General features: G+C 43.4%; 1 protein-coding gene across 1 annotated transcript in view; it reads left to right on the top strand.

Annotated features, from left to right (window-relative positions):
* CKAP4 (cytoskeleton associated protein 4) overlaps positions 1–17784 on the top strand; it is an 18516-nt gene extending 732 nt beyond the window's left edge. Inside the window, exons 2-3 of the mRNA XM_069081986.1 lie at positions 1–588; positions 15241–17784. The exon at positions 1–588 is cut by the window's left edge and continues 3 nt beyond it. Of these exons, the coding sequence (XP_068938087.1) occupies positions 1–588; positions 15241–16572 (1920 nt within the window). The 3' untranslated portion in view covers positions 16573–17784. The remainder of the gene's footprint in view (positions 589–15240) is intronic.
* Positions 17785–18293: the final 509 nt, after the last annotated feature.

Genomic DNA, 18293 nt, shown 5'->3' with positions numbered 1-18293 from the left:
CAGAACCAACAGCCCAAGCAGCAGCAACAGCAGAACCAACAGCCCAAGCAGCAACAGCAGAACCAACAGCCCAAGCAGCAACAGCAGAACCAACAGCCCAAGCAGCAGCAGCAGAATCAACAGCCCAAACAGCAGCAGCAAAATCAACAACCGCAACAGCAGAACCAGCAGCCCAAACAGCAGCAGCAGCAGAACCAACAGCCCAAGCAGCAGCAGCAGCAGAACCAACAGCCCAGACAGCAGCAGCAGCAGAACCAACAGCCCAAGCAGCAGCAGCAGAATCAGCAGCCCAAACAGCAGCAGCAGAACCAGCTGTCCCACCCCAAAGGCAACACTCGGGGAGGGGGAGGGGGAGGTGGTGGGAAATCCTCAGTGGCCTCTGCAGCCTCCTCCTCTTCCTCCTTCTTTGGCAAGCTGGCGAAGGTTCTCAACTTTCTCTTCTACCTCACCCTCATTGCTGGGGCCGGCTTCTCCGGCTGGTGTGTCCATAACGTTTTGGAGGAAGTCCATCAGATCCGGCTCCGGAATGAGGGCTTCACCAGGCAGAGAGAGGAGCTGGGCCAGGGCTTGCAAGGCGTCATGCACAAGGTAAGGGCCCCTATTCCTCCTTCCAAATAGGGCAGTAAGCATGGAAGCCCCAAAGCATCATACATGCCCCCTTTCCTCTAAAGCCCCTGTCAACAGTAGAGCTGACTTAGCGAGTTACAGTTTGCCAAGTGGGCTCAGTAGAAGTGTGACCTTGGGGAAGTCATTTCACTTTCTTGGGCTTCTAAGGTACCCTCCAGCTCTATGACCTTATGAATCCTTTCTAAACCTCTATACCTCAGTTTCCCTCTGTGTAAAATGAGGAATTGGTACTAGAATGCCTCTGAGGCCCCTTTCAGCTCCAGATCTATGATCCTAAGAAACTTTCTGCACCTGGGGCAAGCCATTTAATCTCTTCTAGGTTTCAGTTTTCTTATCTGTAAAATGTGAGGGTTTGCACAGAAGGCCTCTGAGGACCCTTCCTATTCTAGGTGGTGGTAGATTGGGTCAGGAAGACCCGAGTTCAAATCTGGCATCATATTCTCACTAGCTGTGTGACCCTGGGCAAATCACTTAACCTCTTTCCACCTCACTTTCCTCAACTGTAAGATGGGGATAATAATAGCACCTTCCTGCTAGGGTTGTTGTGAAGCTCAGATGAGATAATATTTCTAAGATGCTTTGTAAACCTTAATTGTTGTGAGTCGTTTTTTCCCCCCTAACTCTCTGTGACCCCATTTGGGGATTTTCTTGGTAAAGATCCTGGAGTGGTAGGGGCGGCTAGGTGGCACAGTGAATAGAGCACTGGCCCTGGAATCAGGAGGACCTGAGTTCAAATGTGACCTCAGACACTTAACGCTTACTAGCCATGTGACCTTGGGCAAGTCACTTAGCCCTAATTGCCCTGCCTTCATTATGGGGCTGCCAGGTGGCACAGCGAGTAAGAGCACCGGCCCCAGTGTCAGGATGAATCTGGGCTCAGACACTTAGCACCCACCCAGAAACACCTGGCCATGTAACCTTGAGCAAGTTACTTAACCCCAATTGCTTTAAAAAAAAAAAAAAGATCCTGGAGTGGTTTTGCCATTTCCTTCTCCAGCTCATTTTACAGAAGAGGAAACTGAGGCAAGCAGGGCAAAATAACTTGTCCAGGGTCACACAGCTAGTCGAACTTGGGAAGATGAGTCTTCCAGACTCTAAACCCAGTTCACTCTCCCCCTCGCCCTCTTAAAGCCCTATAGAAATGATAGTTCTTATTATCCTACGATCTAAGCACTTGTATATGTTAAAACTCACGTATATATTAAAACTGAGTGCTTTAAGCATTATCCTTATTTTACAGATTAGAAAGCTTGAGGTTCATAGAAGTTAATCAGCATGTAATCAGATCCTACTGTGTGCCAGATATTCTGGTAGGGGTTCCAAGACAAAGAGAACAGTCCCATATTCTATCTGGGGAAACTCCATGGACATAAAAATGGATACAAATTATATACAATGTAAATAACAGGTAATGGTGGGCAGTCCAACAACTTGTACATATCAGTTAATAATCAAAGTGATATACAAAGTAAATAACAGGTAAAAGGAGAGCGATGGAGAAGGTCTCCTGTAGCATGGGAGCTGAGCTTTGACAAAGGCTGAAGAGTCTAAGAGAGGTTAGGAGGGAGGGCATGCCTGGTATAGGAAGCAGCATGGGCAAAGGAATGGTGATGGGATAGAATGCAGTAGGTGAAGAAGAAAGAGCACATTGGCCTAGTTTGCATTACAGAGTCCAGAAAGGGGATTAATGTGTAATAAAAACCTGAAGGGGTGGGCTGGAGACAGATCGAGAAGGGTTTTGAATACCTAATAGAACAGTTTGTATTTTATCCTAGAATAAGACCCCAGCCTTCCCTCTCCCTCTGTGAGCTGGGATGATTTAGTATTTGGCAGCTGTCTGGAGTATAGATCATAATTATAAAAGCTAACATTTATGTAGTGCTTGAAAGTTTGCAAAAGTTTTACAAAGAATGACCTCATTTGACTTTCTCAGCAACCTTGAAGCTGTGCACTATTACTATTATCCCCGTTCTACAGATGAGGATAATGAGGTAGCCACAGAGGTTAAATGACTTTCCCAGAGTCACACAGCTAGTAAGTGTCTGAGACCTGATTAGTTTTATCTGACTCCAGGCCCAGTACGTGATTGATTCCTTGTACCACAGAAAGAGAAAAAGGAGTTGTCCATGGTCACTCTGCTAATAAATGTGAGAGGTCTGTACTCTATTCCTGATCTGCTTCTGATCCAACATGCCTGTTTCCAGAGTTTGCTTTGGAGAGTGAGACAGAAGTTGGCATCTTTGTCTAGGAGTGTCCGTGGTGATGATCGGATCATCCTGGCCACTGGGGAAGGGGGCGGTTGGGTTGAATGGAGTTCCAGCCAAGTGGGCCCTCTCTAGAGCATCTTTGGGCAGCCCCAGGCTAGGGGACAGGGCAGGGAGGGGGACACCAAATCTTCCCCCTCCAAACAGAGTCCCTCTTTGTCTCTGTTTAGACAGCAGGGGGAAAATATGTCTCCAAAAGTATTTCTCTGCCTTTCCTCAAGTACTGAATGAGGCTGCAGTAGTATTCTGTCAGCCGGAGGGTTGATTAGCAAAGGGAACCTGTCACAAAACATTAGCCTTGACCTGGAAGGAAACTCCCAATCTCTTTGCACTGATTCTTCAATGATTTGGAATAGCTGAGTCTGCAGAATAGCCCAGGAGAGTTGGGGGAGATGTAGCCCAGTCTTGCCCTCAGCCTGGACCCCACCCAAGCTGTCCTAGACAGAGAAGTAAGAGTGTTCTTGTCCAGTTCTTGTCCTCTACTGGCATCCTAAACTAGGGGATCCAGGATTGGGAAGGAAGCTCATTGATCACAAGATGAAAGGAACCTCAAGTCCCTTTTGTCCAATTCCCTTATTTTACATATAAGGAAACTGAAGCTCAAGTAGGGTATGTGGCTTGGAATTTCATAATTATAGAGCTGAAAGGACTTCAGAGGCCATCTAGTCCAATCCTTTCATTTTTCAGGTGAGAAAACTGAGATCCAAGATTGATTTGTCCAAAGTTGAACAGGTTTTAAATGTCAGAAGAATATTTGCACCTAGATCCTTTGACTTTATGGTCAAAGGGACCTCTTCCGTAACATAGGTTCTGAAAATTTAGAGCTAAAATAAATTTTAGAGTTCTTCCAGTCCAGCCCTCTCATTTTTCATATGTATATATATATATAATATGAATATATAAAATATATCATATATAATATGAATATATAATAATTGTTCATTTATATAATAAACCATAAATATTTATTATTAATAATATGATCATAATAGAATAACATGTCATTATAATATAATTAAGGGGAAGCTAGGTAACACAATGGATAAAGTTCTGGGCCTGGAGTCATGAAGACTCATGCAAATCCAGCCTCAGACATTTATTAGCTTCGGTGACCCTGGGCAAGTCACTTAACCCTGTTTACCTCAGTTTCCATTTAAAATGAGCTGGAGAAGGAGATGACAAACCACTCCAGTATCTCTGCTGAGAAAACCCAAAAGGGGTCAAGGAGAATCAGACATGACTGAAAGACAACCAACCAACAATAATATAATATAAGTAACAATATCGTCGATAATGCTTATTTTATTTTATCCTCCATAGCTATTTCTAGATGTTTTAAGGTTTGAAGGAATCTTAGAAGTCAAACTCCAATAGAAACCAAACTGTATATAAGGATCCCTGTAGGATGCGTATTGACTTAGTTTTAAAAGATGTGGTGTCATCTGTATTTTATTGTATTTTTATTTATTTTATTAAATATTTCCCAGTTACCTTTTAATCTGCTTCTGGCAACACTTGAGTGTTGTAGATCCTGTGTATCCTGCAGATGGCATGTTTGACACCTTTGATATAGGCCACTCTTTTCGCTTTACAGATGGGGAAACTGAGGCCCAGCAAGATTAGGTTACTCTTCCAAAGTTATGCAGGCAGTATGTGCTAGAGCTGGGAGATAAACCCCAGCTCCAGAGGTAGAGATGGGATTGGAATGACCCAAGGCTCTTTTCACCACACTGAAAAGAGGTGTGTTCAACCCATTAAGCTTTTCCAGTTTGAATAGCATTTTGGGGAGAGGCTGATTCCCAGAGGGATGATAGGAGTGGCCAGAAAGCAACCTGGAGTGGTGGCTAGAGAGTGAGTCTCAGAGTCAACCCGGGAGACCTTGGTTCATCCCTGAGGAATCTCATCACCTCTGTAGACCTGAGGTGGCTGTCTGTGTTGCAGGAGGGGGAGGAAAAACAGGTCAGTGGGTATTTTAGCCCCTATTCTTTCCTTAACTCTCTTTCCCTTACTGTCTTATTGTAGGTGGATAGGTACATGGTATGGTGGCTAGAGTGTCAGACTTCGAATCAGGAAGATCTGGGTTTGGATCCTGTCTCAGGCACTTACTAGCTGGGTGACCTTGGGCAAATCACTTAAAATTCCCCAGCCCTAGTTTTCTCATCTGTAAAACTGTGACTAATGACAGCATCTACCTCATAAATGTGTTGTGAGGATTAAATGACATGTAACCTATGTATAACACTATGTAAACCGCCAAGTGCAAGTATGGTTTTTATTCCCTTTAAAGACTATGGGTCTTTGTGATGTACATTGTGAAATGGGGGAGGGTGGGAAAATAAAGAAAAAAATAAGGCCTCTCAGTGTCCCTGGATCTATACTGAGAAAGGTGGTAAATGACATTGTGAGAGGAGGGGATGTATGACTAATTGGCACCTAGGACAGTTGCCAGGCACATTTTGGCAGAGGGAATTCCCAGTGTGCAACTCCCTGTTCTAACGCAGATTGGCAAGACGATAACTTAGGGCATCATGGTGGATAGAGCACACAGGGCCTGGAGTCAGGAAGACTGATCTCCCCCAATTCAAATCTGGTCTCAGACACTTTCTAGCTGTGTGACCCTGAACAAGTCACTTAACCCTATTTACCTCAGTTTCCTCATTTGTAAGATGAGCTGGAGAAGGAAATGGCAAACCACTGCAGTATCTTTGCCAAGAAAACCCCCAAATGTCAGACACAACTGAAAAAAATAATGGCTCGACAAAAAGACTATAACTTCTTGGAGCATTGGAAGTGACTTGCCCAGGGTCACATAGTCAGAGGCAGGTTTAGGGATATTGTTATCCCCATTTTATAGATTGGAGAACTGAGAGTCCAAGAGGTTATGGGTCTGGCTTGCCCAGGGTCACAGTTAGCAAGTGTCAGAGGTGGGATTGTGAGCTCATGTTGAGCTCATCTCACCCATTGATCTCTCACTGTGCCCAAACACTAACACTCTGTTCCCTCCCCATGGCCCCCTGTCCTAGTTCAGACAGGTTTCTTTACCTTGGCTCATCCCCTTCCTAGACCTTCTCCCATCCCTTTTCCTGTTCTTTAAAATCAACTGAGGAGTCAGCATTTATAGGGGCTACAGTCCTGGACTTGGAGTCAAGGAAGACCTGGGTTGGAATCCCACCTCTGACACTTAACTGTGCAACCATTGCTAAGTCACCCAATCTCTCAATTTCTTCTGTAAAATGGGTATTATAATAACAACAAGCATTTATACACAACACTTTAAGGTTTACAAAACACTTTATAGGTATCCTCAGTTCTCATGACAACCCTGTGAATGCTATTATTATCCCCATTTTACAGATGAGGAGACTAAGGCACAGGGAGGTTAACAGGTTCACACAGTAAGTGTCCAAGGCAGGATTTTAACTCAGGTCCTTTCAATTCTATGTTCAGTGTTTTGCCCACTGCGTCACCTAACTACCATTCATGCCTATAGTGTTTCTACGACATCCTGGGGTTGTTGAGGGGCTCAAAGGCAATAACATATGTGAAGTAACTTAAAACATCTCTAAACATCAACTGTTGTTAGTCTGGGCCTCTTCTCTGTGTCCCTCTCAACTAGTGAGACTGGTAGGCTCAGTTGGATTGCTTCTTGTCAGGGATGTTGGGGAAGGGATTAGTGGCCAGGGAAGGGCTGGGCTACATGACACCTGAGTTTCCTTCTGACTTTGAGATTCTGTGGTCGGCCTGTAAGTGCACACCATTCCATGATCATAGGGTCACACACCTAGAGCTGAAAGGCAACACCTTCATTTGACAGATGAGGAAACTGAGGCCCAGGCAGGATAACCTTCTTCCCCAAGATCATACAAGTTGTTTTTTTTTAATTTCTATTATTTTTAAAATAGTACTGTATTTTGGGGGCAGCTAGGTGACACAGTGAATAGAGCACTGGCCCTGGAGTCAGGAGGACCTGAGTTCAAATCTGGCCTCAGACACTTAACACAAAAACTAGCTGTGTGACCTCGGACAAGTCACTTAACCCCGATTTCCCTACCTCTTCCCCTCCCAAAATAAAAAAGCAAAATCTAAAAAATAATAATAATAATATTGTATTTTTCCCCAGTTACATATAAAGACAATTTTTAACATTTATTTTAAAAAAATTTTGAGTTCCAATTTTTTTTCTCTCCTTCCCTTCCTGAGATGGTAACCTATTTGATACAGGTTATATATGTTCAATCATGTAAAACATGATTCCCATATTAGTCATGTTGGGATCCCCAAAGTCTCAAACTTCAGAGGAGAATTTGAACCCAGACTCTTTGACTCCAAAACCATGTTCTTTCCACTAAATCACATTGCCACTAAATCACTTATCTCTTAAAGCCCAGCTCATTGGCCATCTCCTTCATGAAACCTTCCCAGATCATCCTGTTCAATGATCTCTCCTCCCTGAACTTCCCCCTCCAGTCTCAAGTCCTCACTGAGTACTCTGTATCTCATTTAGCAGTATGTATTAGTTTTTGGTGCCCTATCTCTTGACTAGACTGTAAGCTGCATGAGGACAGCAACCCTGTTTCATCTTTTAACTTTGTATCTCCCTTGGCACCTGGTATAGTATTCTGTATATAAAAGGTAGATAAATGGATAGAGAAGTTGATAAATAGATTAAGTAGATGGATAGATTGATGGGTACAGAGGTGGATAGATGGATGGATGGGTAGATGGATAGATAAGTGCATTGGAAGGTACATAGATGGATGAATGACTATTAAGTACTTTATTATTATTAATGTGACTGCTTGCTAAGCCCTAAGGCTACAAATGCATGCCAGCAAATAGTTTCCCTCAGGGAGCTTACATTCTAATGGGGTAAGAGTCCCACATAAAGGAAAGTTATATAGAGAGAGCTCTACTCTGGGTGGGGAGATAGTCAGGAAATGGTATGGAGGGCTGCTTCCAGGCAAGATGAGGCAAAAGCTCCCCTATCAGAGCGGGGGCCCCAGGGACAGGGTCCAAGATTGAGGGATGGGGGAAGATGAGTTTGATGGCCAGCCAGAGTACTGCACAGGCAACATGGTGAGGAGGTGGCCAGGAATTGGAATTAGAGACCTGGCAAGGCCAAGAAGACCCAGCTACTTAGCAAATGTTGACTTGCATTCAAGTGATATTGATTTAGCTCATAATTTCCCAGGGAGGGAGGTACCCAGCTGAATGATAATGATAATACTGTAATAGTATCCAGTTCAAGGCCTTCATTTTATAGATGAGGAGGTTCAGATACAAAAGGGCAGTGATTTACCTGAGATGAGATATGGTGGCAGATTCAGGTCCTCTGATTGGAATCCAATGCTCTGTTCTCTTCTAGATACCACCTGGGTAGGATTGATGCTACTCCCTTCCCCCTCGAGGGTTTGGGGTAGTTATGAGCATCATAGATTTAGAACTGGAAAGGATCCTAAGTCCAACTGTGCCCATTTATACAGATGAGGAAACTGAGGCCCAAAGACCTCAGTTTTATCTCAGGTCATATAACCTGTAAATGACAGAAGAAATTTGAATTTTGGCCATGGGATCACAGACTTCAAACTGGAAGGAACTTACTTGAGATAACAGATTTAGAAGCTGGAAGGGACCTTAGATGTCATTGTCTAATCATGTTATAAAAATGAAGAAACAGAGGCCCAGCAAGATAAAGGGCTTATCACACTCTCTTCTCTCCTGTCCACTCTTGTTTGGGCTTAGGGGTTATTCCAAAATGGAGTTTCTCATGTCCACAGGATCTTCAGGAGTTAGTGGGTTTCCCTTCACTAGTATGCTTTTGCCCAAGATTGGATAGTCCCTTGATGGCTCTCGGGTTCTTTCCAATTTTGAAATTCTGTGAGTCTTGGGCAAATAAACCTCCTTATTAGTAAAACCTCTTTAGAGGCCAAGATAGATGGAGTTATCCAAGTTCATCCCCCTCTTTCATAGGTTCTTAAGCCCATTGCTATAAGTAAAATACATAGGATTACTAAAGAAACCAGTTATATTGAACTATAGTTATCAGTCAGGAAGAGCCATCTTCCTGAGTTCAAATCTGGCTTCAGACAATGGCTATCTGTGTGACCCTGGGCAAGTCATTTCCCTCTATTGTTTCCTAATCTGCAAAATGATGTGCTCTACAGTTTACAGACCTGAGTTTGAGAATTCCTGCTTTAGGGAATTGGCTAGACCCTAGGTCTCACCGTTTCTCTTTCTGTCTCTTGTGTCCCATTGCCTAGGACTGTGTATTCCATATATCAGGTGCTTAATAAATGCTGGTTGAATGAATGGATGGAATGGGAAATGGAGTACTACTTTGCTAGCTTCCTGGTGCCCTTGGGAGCAGCCCAGGACTATCTAGCTTCAGAGAATCTAGCCAGTTACACAGCTGTTTGGCTACCAGAGATATTTCCTGTCCTGCTCTAACTCCCAGCCGCCTGAGGCTAAAAATAGCCCCAGTGCCCCCCTCAGCAGCAGACATTGCAGTCTTGAAATAAGGGAAGCCCTGATGGAGCTCAGAGCAGCTTTGGGTCTGGCCGAGTCTCTCGTATATCCAGAATGTTGGGGACGCTTGAAATCACACTTCGAGGTGGAGGGGCCAGCCAATAGCCCATAGACACCACCCATCTTATCGACGCCCTTCCTTCAGTGTGATGCTAGGGACAGAATTCACCTCTTCAGATAATACTCTGATTATATCTCCAGAACCAGATTCTAGACGAGGATTTCTCATTTGGCTTTGTGTGTAGAATGGGAAGTCATTGGGGGATCAGGGAATCAGTGAGCAGCCATTGTTCTATCCATTAACAGCAGCAGACATGCACCTAGTGTTGGGTGCTGGGAAATAGAATTAGTTTAGACTTGGTGGTTTTTTGGAAAGAGCATTGAATTTGCAGTCAGGAGAACCTTAATTTTCTTTCTTTTTACCCCTTCCTTTTGGCAGTTGGGGTTAAGTGACTTGCCCAGGGTCACACAGCTAGTAAGCGTCTAAGGCCAGAGAACCTTGGTTTTTGACCTTTGCTCTGGCCTTAGTCATACAGGTGACCCTAAACTAGTCATCCTTAAACCTCATCTGTAAAATGGGGATTATAATACTTAGCTAATGAGATGGCTAGGTAGTGCCATAATTCGCAGAGCGCCAAGCCTGGAGTTGGGAAGACCCATCTTCCTGAGTTCAAATGTGACCTCAGACATTTACTAGCTGTGTGACCCTGGGCAAATCATTTGTCCTTGTTTGCCACCATTTCCTCATCTGCAAAATGGAGCTGGAGAAGAAAATGACAAACCGCTCTAGTATCTTTGCCAAGAAAACCCTAAATGGGGTCACAAAGGGTCAGACAGGACTGAAATGACTCAACAGCCAACAACAATTATGAGAAGAAAGTTAGCAAAATGTGGGTTAGGATGATAATACGGAATAGTCCCTACCTTATGGAGTTTATGGTCTCGGTCGGTGCATCGGGCACATAACTTCCGAATTTGGAGAGGAGGATGTTTCCCATCCATAGGTTAGCACAATGCTTGGCCCGAAGTAGGCACTTTGATAAATATTGATTAATTGATTAATACCAAAGAGTAGACTTCCTTCAGAGCCCTGCTCAAGAGTCACATCCAACATGAGACCCTTTGGGGAGGTAGGGTCATATCTGTAGAAAGAACACTGAATTTGGAGTCAGAAGACTTGGGTTTGAATGTCCCTTCTGCCTCTCCCTCTCACACTTAAATTCTCTTGGCTTCAGCTTCCTCATCTGTAAGATGAAGAAGTTGAGCTTATCACCTCTTCCACTTTAGATCTATGACCCTAGGATCATTCCTGGGCCTCAGTTTCCTCATCTGTAAAAATGAGAGGGTTGTTTGTACTAAGTGACTTCTAAGAGTCCTTCTAGATCTAAGGCTATGATGCCATGAACCCTGTGAGGTTAGAGCTGTAGGAATTATCCCCATCTTGTACACACACACACACACACACACACACACACACACTTTATAATTTCCAGAGTATTTTCCTGACAGTCCTGGGAGATAGGTGCTGTTATGATCATCGCCATTTTACAGATGAGAAAACAGTCTGAGAGAGGCTGAGTGACCCATGATCACACCTGATAACTGCCAAAGACTGAATTTAAATGCAGATTTTTCTGACTACAATTCTAGAACTCTGTGTGTTATATAATACTTCCTCCTCTCTTTTACAGAGTGAGGAACTGAGGCTCAGAGTAGTAGACTCAATTCCTTCCTCCCTCACCTTGTTTTACTGATTGAGGAAACTGAGTCCTAGAATGATGAAATGACTTGCCTAAGTTCACACAGTAAGTGTCAAAAACTGAATTCACACTTGGGCCCATGGATTATAAATCCAGTCCTTTTTCGATTTCCTTAGCCTGTTTCTCCATATGGTTCAGTATTTAGGCAGTCTCTTAATGCTCTCATAATTTAGTAACTCACCTTCGGCATATGAGGATATCCCTTGAACCTCCCTTAATCTCCCACTGGGAAGGCCCACATATTGAGAGTCTATAGTAAGGACAGTCCAGCCCTGATCCCTCCCTCCATTCTGAGATGCACATCTCATCCAACCATATCAAGGCCCACACCAAGAAATTGTCTTGGTCCAGGTTACTTAGATAGTTTAGCCCAGGATTTGAACTCAGGCTGCCTGACTCCAAAACTACCTTTCTATTCCACCATAGTATTCCTTAAAAAAAAACAAATTATTGCTAACTTGTTCTTATATCATGCTCACTTCCCAATATAACTCTCCTCCCCCCTCCCCCCCCCGCCCCGGTGCTCTCAGAAGCTATTCCTTATGAAACAAAATTTTTATAAAAGCATTTCAGTAAAACTAAGCGACATATGGAAAAAGTCTGACATTAAATGGAGTGTTCCATACCCAGAGTTCCCCACCTGTGAAAAAAAATGGAAGGAGCTGCATTTTTTAATTTCTTTTTTGGAGTCATGATGTTTTAATTGACAGGAACTAACCAGGCATTCTGAATGGTATTAACAAACCCAAGATTTGAACCCAGGTCATGGGATCATAAATTTATGAAAAGGACCTTAGGAGGACATCTGATCTAATTCCCTGACCATGAGTAGCTTCAACCAGAGGATTTTTAAAATCCCTTTTTCTTTCTCCCCCGTGTATATCAGTCAAATTCAGGGACCAAACTTTAAATCAGACATCTTTAGCTCTGATGGGGCTCAGCAGTGTCTGAGTTATTACAGGTCCAAGGTATGATTGGAGGAGATGGGGAAAGGGAAGAGAGAATGGAGGGTATCATTAACAGTTGCCTTGGATGTCGTGAGGTTATGCATCTAAAGGAAAGACTGATTATCAGGGTAGTGAGAGACCAGAAGTCTGAAGAACCTGGGTTCCTGTTCTGACTTTGCTACTAGCTAGCACTGTGACCATTGGGTCTCCATTTCCTAATGTAATAATAAGAGTAACTGTTTATATGACATTTGGGGACAGCTAGTGGATAGGGCACCAGGCCTGGAGTTATGAAGACTCATCTTCCTGAGTTCAAATCCAGACCAAAACACTTAGTTGTATGACCCTGAGCAAGTCACTTAACCCTGTTTACCTCAGTTTCCTCATCTGTAAAATGAGCTCGAGAAGGGAATGGCAAACCACCCCAATATCTCTGCTGAGAAAACCCCAAATGGGATCACAAAGAGTTAGATACAACTGAAAATGAATCAACAACATGACATTTTACAGTTTTCAAAACATTTTCTATCCATTATCTTATTTGATTGTCACAACAGTTATTTGCAGTTTGTCCCATGGGTATTCCTGTTTTACTGATGAGGACATTGAAGCACCATGACTCACCTGAAATCACACAGCTAGAGGTGTCTAGTCTAATCTGAAGAAGATACAGAGGCACTTTTGACATTCCCATTAGTAGTCATCCAGCCCTCTCTTCCAGACTGCTATAGCCCAAGAGTGCTGTCAGGAAATGTCTCTGCAATCTCTACCCATCCCATTCCATGTGTTGCCCTGTGGGACCAAGCAGAACTATGCTAATCATTCCTTGCCCCTGAAATTCTCTTCAGATATTTGTAGACTTGACATTGTCTCCCCTCACCCCCCCCCCGATTTTCTTTACTATGTGATAAATACCCCTCTTTCCTTCAACCAATCCTTATAAAGCATGCTACTGAGGCCCTTTGAAATCCTGGTTGCCCTTCTTTGGACATTGCCCAGTTTATCAAAGTCCTTTCTAAAATTTGTGGGCCCGTAACCAAGGATGTGCTGGGAAATGTTTAACGACTAAGTTTCCAAGAAAAAATTGTATGTGTGATACACTTTTAAATTTAATTCACATCATTGAGGAAAATGCAGTCACTTTCTTAAGTGAAATCATCAGTGATTTCTAAAGTGATGCCCGGAATCTCTGAAGTCTATACAATCTAAACAATGAATCAAGCCTTGATTTAGAGCATTTACTGATTTCTGAATTTGGATTCTGATGACTCTGGAAGAAAGAATGAGGCCAGTAACTGCAGCTCTGCCTCACTGAGATCCAGTTTATGTACAAGTCCAGACATCACCCTCCTGATGTCATTGGTCTTTAAAATGAAAGATGAACCATAAGAAATGCCACTGAAAATTTATAATTGGCTCAGATTCTAGCTGACCTCCAGCATACCCCTGCCTATAGCAGCATGCAATATACACTGTGTCCCCCAAAGTCCTAATACAGTTTTATACTATGAACTTAAATAATAGATTTTAAGCTAATAGCTTAGCGCAATTTTATGCAATTAGCTTAAGACCTATTATTTAAGCTCATAGTATAAAACTGCACTCAGACTTTTGGGACATCGGTACTTCAGTAGCAATCTTAGGGAACAGTACGATGGAACCGCTGTCTCCCTGTTCTTAGATATTGGGCATCTCGCTGATGATCTCATCAGATTTTTTTTTTTTTTGGCTGCCTGGTTCTGTTGATGCTCCTTGAGTTTGGATTCAATTAAAATCTTCGGGTCTTTTTTAATAATACTAACTTCTGTCTGGTTGTGTCTTGCCAGTCTTGTATGTATGAAGATGATTCTTTGAACCAAAGTGTAGGACTTTACATTTATCTCTTAACAGAGATAAACAATTTTGCCTTACTAGGTTGGAGGGCAATTGTTGTGTAGTGAATAGAGAGCTCGGAAGACCTGTGTTTGACAGATTGACCACATGGACAAGGGCTTCTCATTTACCCTAGGCAACTCTCCCAGACTATAAGTTACCGAGAAAGTACTGACCTGCATTGGTGGAAGGAGTTTTCCTTACATGGAGTTCCCCTTACCCGTGATACTTAAGGTCCCATCCCTATCCCTATCCATCTAGGTTCATTTCAGCTAGTCTAGACCAGAGCTTCTTAAACTTTTTCCACTCGAGACCACTTCAACATTTCTTAAAATGTGGGGTCAAGATTGACAGTTGTTGGGACTCTAAACCTTTTTGAATCCAGACTCAGCCATCCATTATGTTCTCTCTCTAGCCTTCCCAGCTTTGTGTCATCTCCACATCTGATAAGTATACCAGCCTTTATCTAAACCTCTGATCAAAAAGATTAACTATCACAGATCCTAGGACACTCTATTAACAGATAATTCCTTCCAAGTTGACCTTGGGCTATTAATGGCAACTCTTTGGGTCTGATCTTTGGAGCTTCTTGGCCAGCAGGAGAAACTGAGAAGTGCTTCACGGAAATCTCCATAGAGAATTGCCATAGTATTGATGGCTATAGACCTAACTAGCTGATCATTTCCTTGTTCAAAAGCCTTTAGTGCAAGGGTCCTCAACCTGGTGTCTGTGAACTTACTGAAAAATATATTTTGATCCTCCTATTTACAATATGATTGGTTTCCTTTTATCCAAAAACAATGCTGAGAAGGGGGCCATAGGCTTCATGGGACTGACTGCCCAAGGAATCCATGACATACGTAAAAGTTAAGTGGCCCTGCTTTAGTTGTTCTCTGTTAGGTGTCTAATTAATGCTTATTGACTTGAATTAGGACTATAATCTAGGCTTAGAACTGATTCTAGAACCAGTTTTCTCTGCCATGTTTTTAGGGACATAAGGAGAGGCGGGGTATGTATCTCTGCTATGTCACTAATGGCAAATTTCATTACATACTTATGTGTCTTAACCTATCTTCATGGGTCCCAAGACCAACCTGCTCCATCCTGGATTCTGGCATCTACATAGCCTGGCACATCATAGGCCTTTAGAAATTTTAATTGATTGATCAGTGTAGATGTGATAGGTTACCAGGTTGCTGTGGATGTAAATTCCCCTCGTTCAAATCTATCTGCTTCTTCTTTTAGGTGCAGTCTCTACAGTCTACATTTGTGAGTTTTGAGTCCATCTTGAAAAACTCCCAACATAAGCAAGAACTGACGGAGAAAGCAATCAAGCAGGGGGAGAATGAGATCAATCGTATCAGCGAAGTGCTTCAGAAATTGCAGAATGAGATCCTGAAGGACCTTTCAGATGGCATCCATGTGGTCAAGGATGCCAGGGAAAAGGATTTCAACTCCCTGGAGCACACTGTTGAAGAGAGACTCACAGAGCTCACCAAGTCCATCAATGAGAACATCGCCATATTCACTGATGTCCAGAAGAGGAGCCAGAAGGAAATCAATGAGGTGAAAGCCAAGATCTCTTCATTGGAGGAGACAGATTGGTACAAAGATGACTTGAAGGCATTGAGGGATGTGGTGGATGGACTTCAGGCCTCGGTGAAATCCAGAGAAAAGGATATCGAGAACTTGAAAAATTCCCTGGAGACTATGGAGTCTGACGTCTATACCGAAGTCAAAGAATTAGTGAGCTTGAAACAGGAGCAAGAAAAGTTCAAGGAAGCTGCTGACCATGAACATCTCACATTGCAGTCCCTGAGGGAAAAGATACTTCAGGCAGAGGCTTCCTTGGCCCATCTCCCCAATGAGATCAAGAAGTTGGAAGAAGATGTGCGCCAGGTCAAAGCCAACTCCAACCAGCAAGATGAGAATGACATTTTCAAGAACACAGACGCCTTAGACTCTCTCCAGAGGAGGAGTGATGATTTCCATTCCAGGTTAGAGGACCTGCAAGGCAGCCTCCAGGCCATCCAGGAGGCATCTTCCCAGCAGATGAAAACCGTGGAATCCCTTCTTTCCAAGAACCAAGAGCATGAAAATCAGCTGGCCACCCTCCAGGAGCACCTCGAAGGCATCACAGCTTCCCATGGGTTGCTGGATGAGAATAAAGATGGCATCATGAGTACCGTGAGAAGCCTGGGGGAGTCTCAGCTCTCCCTATACAATGACGTGGAAGAACTGAAGAGAAGCGTGAGTGAGCTTCCCAGTGCCGTGGACTCCCTCGAGAAGGTGCAGAAACAGGTCCGCACTCTACTTGAAAATGCCCAGGGGGACACTTCTCTCCCTCCTGACTATCTAGAAAAACTGGCTTCCGTGGACGACTTAAAATCCTCCCTAAGCCGACTGGAATCAGATCTAAAAATGGTTAGGACTGCTGTGGACAGTCTGGTCGCCTACTCAGTGAAAATTGAAACCAATGAGAATAATTTAGAATCCACGAAAACTTTATTGGATGACCTGAGGAGTGATCTGGATCGACTCTTTGTGAAAGTTGAGAAAATTCATGAAAAAGTCTAATCGAGTTATCAATGCTGGTGTGGAATTTCAAAGTGTTCCCCCCCCCCCGCCACCACCACCTCCCCATTTCTCATGGCCAAAAAAATAAAAATTCATCCCTCTTTATAACAAGCAATAGACACTCATGGAAGCGCCCAGGCATTCTCCGATGCCCCCTTGCCTACCCAATTAATTTATTTGCCATTGTTAGGCTATCCCTGTGAAAACAGGGCTATGGTTGCTTCATTATTTTGTATTGACTTTTAGCTTTCTCCCTGAAGGGCCCCCATCTTCAGGAATCTGAGGTTCCTTCTAAAAAGATGTTTCAAACATCACAGAAGGGTGAGAATGATTTCAGGTGACAATAAACAGGAACAGATAGGCATTATTGGTCTCAAAGGGCCACCTTGGCCAACATTTTTTACTCAAGTAATAAAAAAGAATGCTAATTAAAATTGTCCTTAAGGAAAATACATTTTTTTTTGATGGGAGGGGGGAGGGCCCAAGTTTTCCATGAGATGTCAATCATTTATAGTCTTCCACTCTTAAACTGGCTGGAAACCAGAAACATCAGCACAATTTAGGGGAAAAATTATACCAATTCCTAGTTGTTGTTTTTAAACTACTTACCATAGTCCCTCCCATAGGTGCTTTCTTATAGTTTCTCTTTCATCCCTATTCTTCCCACCCCCATTCTATACATCCTCTAGTGATATCCAAGGTAACTATGCAAGGCTCAGAAGGCGCCAAGTGCCAAGATGGGGCATCCACACTGAGTGATCTTGAGCCCATCTGTGCCAAATCTTCTAGCTGGGTCATCAGATAACTCTTAGACTTAGCCCAGAACAGGGGTCTGATATGTTCTTGACTCCTATCCCAGGAGCAGCACAGCGGAATGGGGCGTCCCCTCAGGTATGCAGACCAAATGTCTATAACCTATTTTTTTTTAAAGTTTTTTTTTAAAAAATGATACTCATGGGGATCTCCTAACGGTGGATTCCTGTCTGTCAGTGGAAAAAAAAAAGTATGCACTGCATTTCATGTCATTGTTTGCTCTGTCCCCATCCCCAAGCTGCCCTGTTCCTGATTGATCTGTCCTGTCCTGTCCTTTAAAGCCATTTTGTTTCTCTTCCATCGGAGTAATTTCAGACGTTCGTTTAGTTGACTGTGAAATGAACTGTATGGCTTCTTTACAGTATTTTTAATTCTTAATAAACACTTTGGAGCTTTGTATCATGGGTTTGGTAGGCGTTGTTATTTGCTTGAGGAGAAGGCTTCCGTGGTGTGGCCAAAATCGATTTTTTGTCTTTCAGTGACTCAAGGTGGAAGTGGTGGTACTTGGAGGCCCCAGTAGTCCACTGAGTATTCAACCACTTAACATGGGGCCATCTGGGATCCTGATACCTATTTGTTCTTCTACACAGAGAGGAAGCATGGTGTGCTGAGTAGAGGAGATCTGACCTTAAACCCGGGAAGATTTGGGATCAAAGGAGATGCTTTTAAAGTCCTTAGAACAGGGCCTGGAACTTAGCGACTCTTAAAAAAATCTTCCCTTCCCTTCCCTTCTCTTCCCTTTCCTTCCCTTCCCTCTCCTCCCCTTCCCTCCTCTCTCCTCACCTTCCCTCCCCTCCCTTCCCTTTCCCCTTCCTTTTTGTTTTCCAAGTCTCGTTTCTGACACATACCTGACCCTGACTGAGTCAACTTAACCTCTCAGTGTCCTAGACTTGCCCAAGGTCACACAG

The sequence above is a fragment of the Petaurus breviceps genome, unplaced genomic scaffold, assembly GCF_028583685.1.
Source record: "Petaurus breviceps papuanus isolate PSGF00001 unplaced genomic scaffold, PetGlider_PUasm1.0 156, whole genome shotgun sequence".
NCBI classification, from domain to species: Eukaryota; Metazoa; Chordata; class Mammalia; order Diprotodontia; family Petauridae; genus Petaurus; species Petaurus breviceps.
This window is presented reverse-complemented; position numbering and strand designations above follow the sequence as displayed.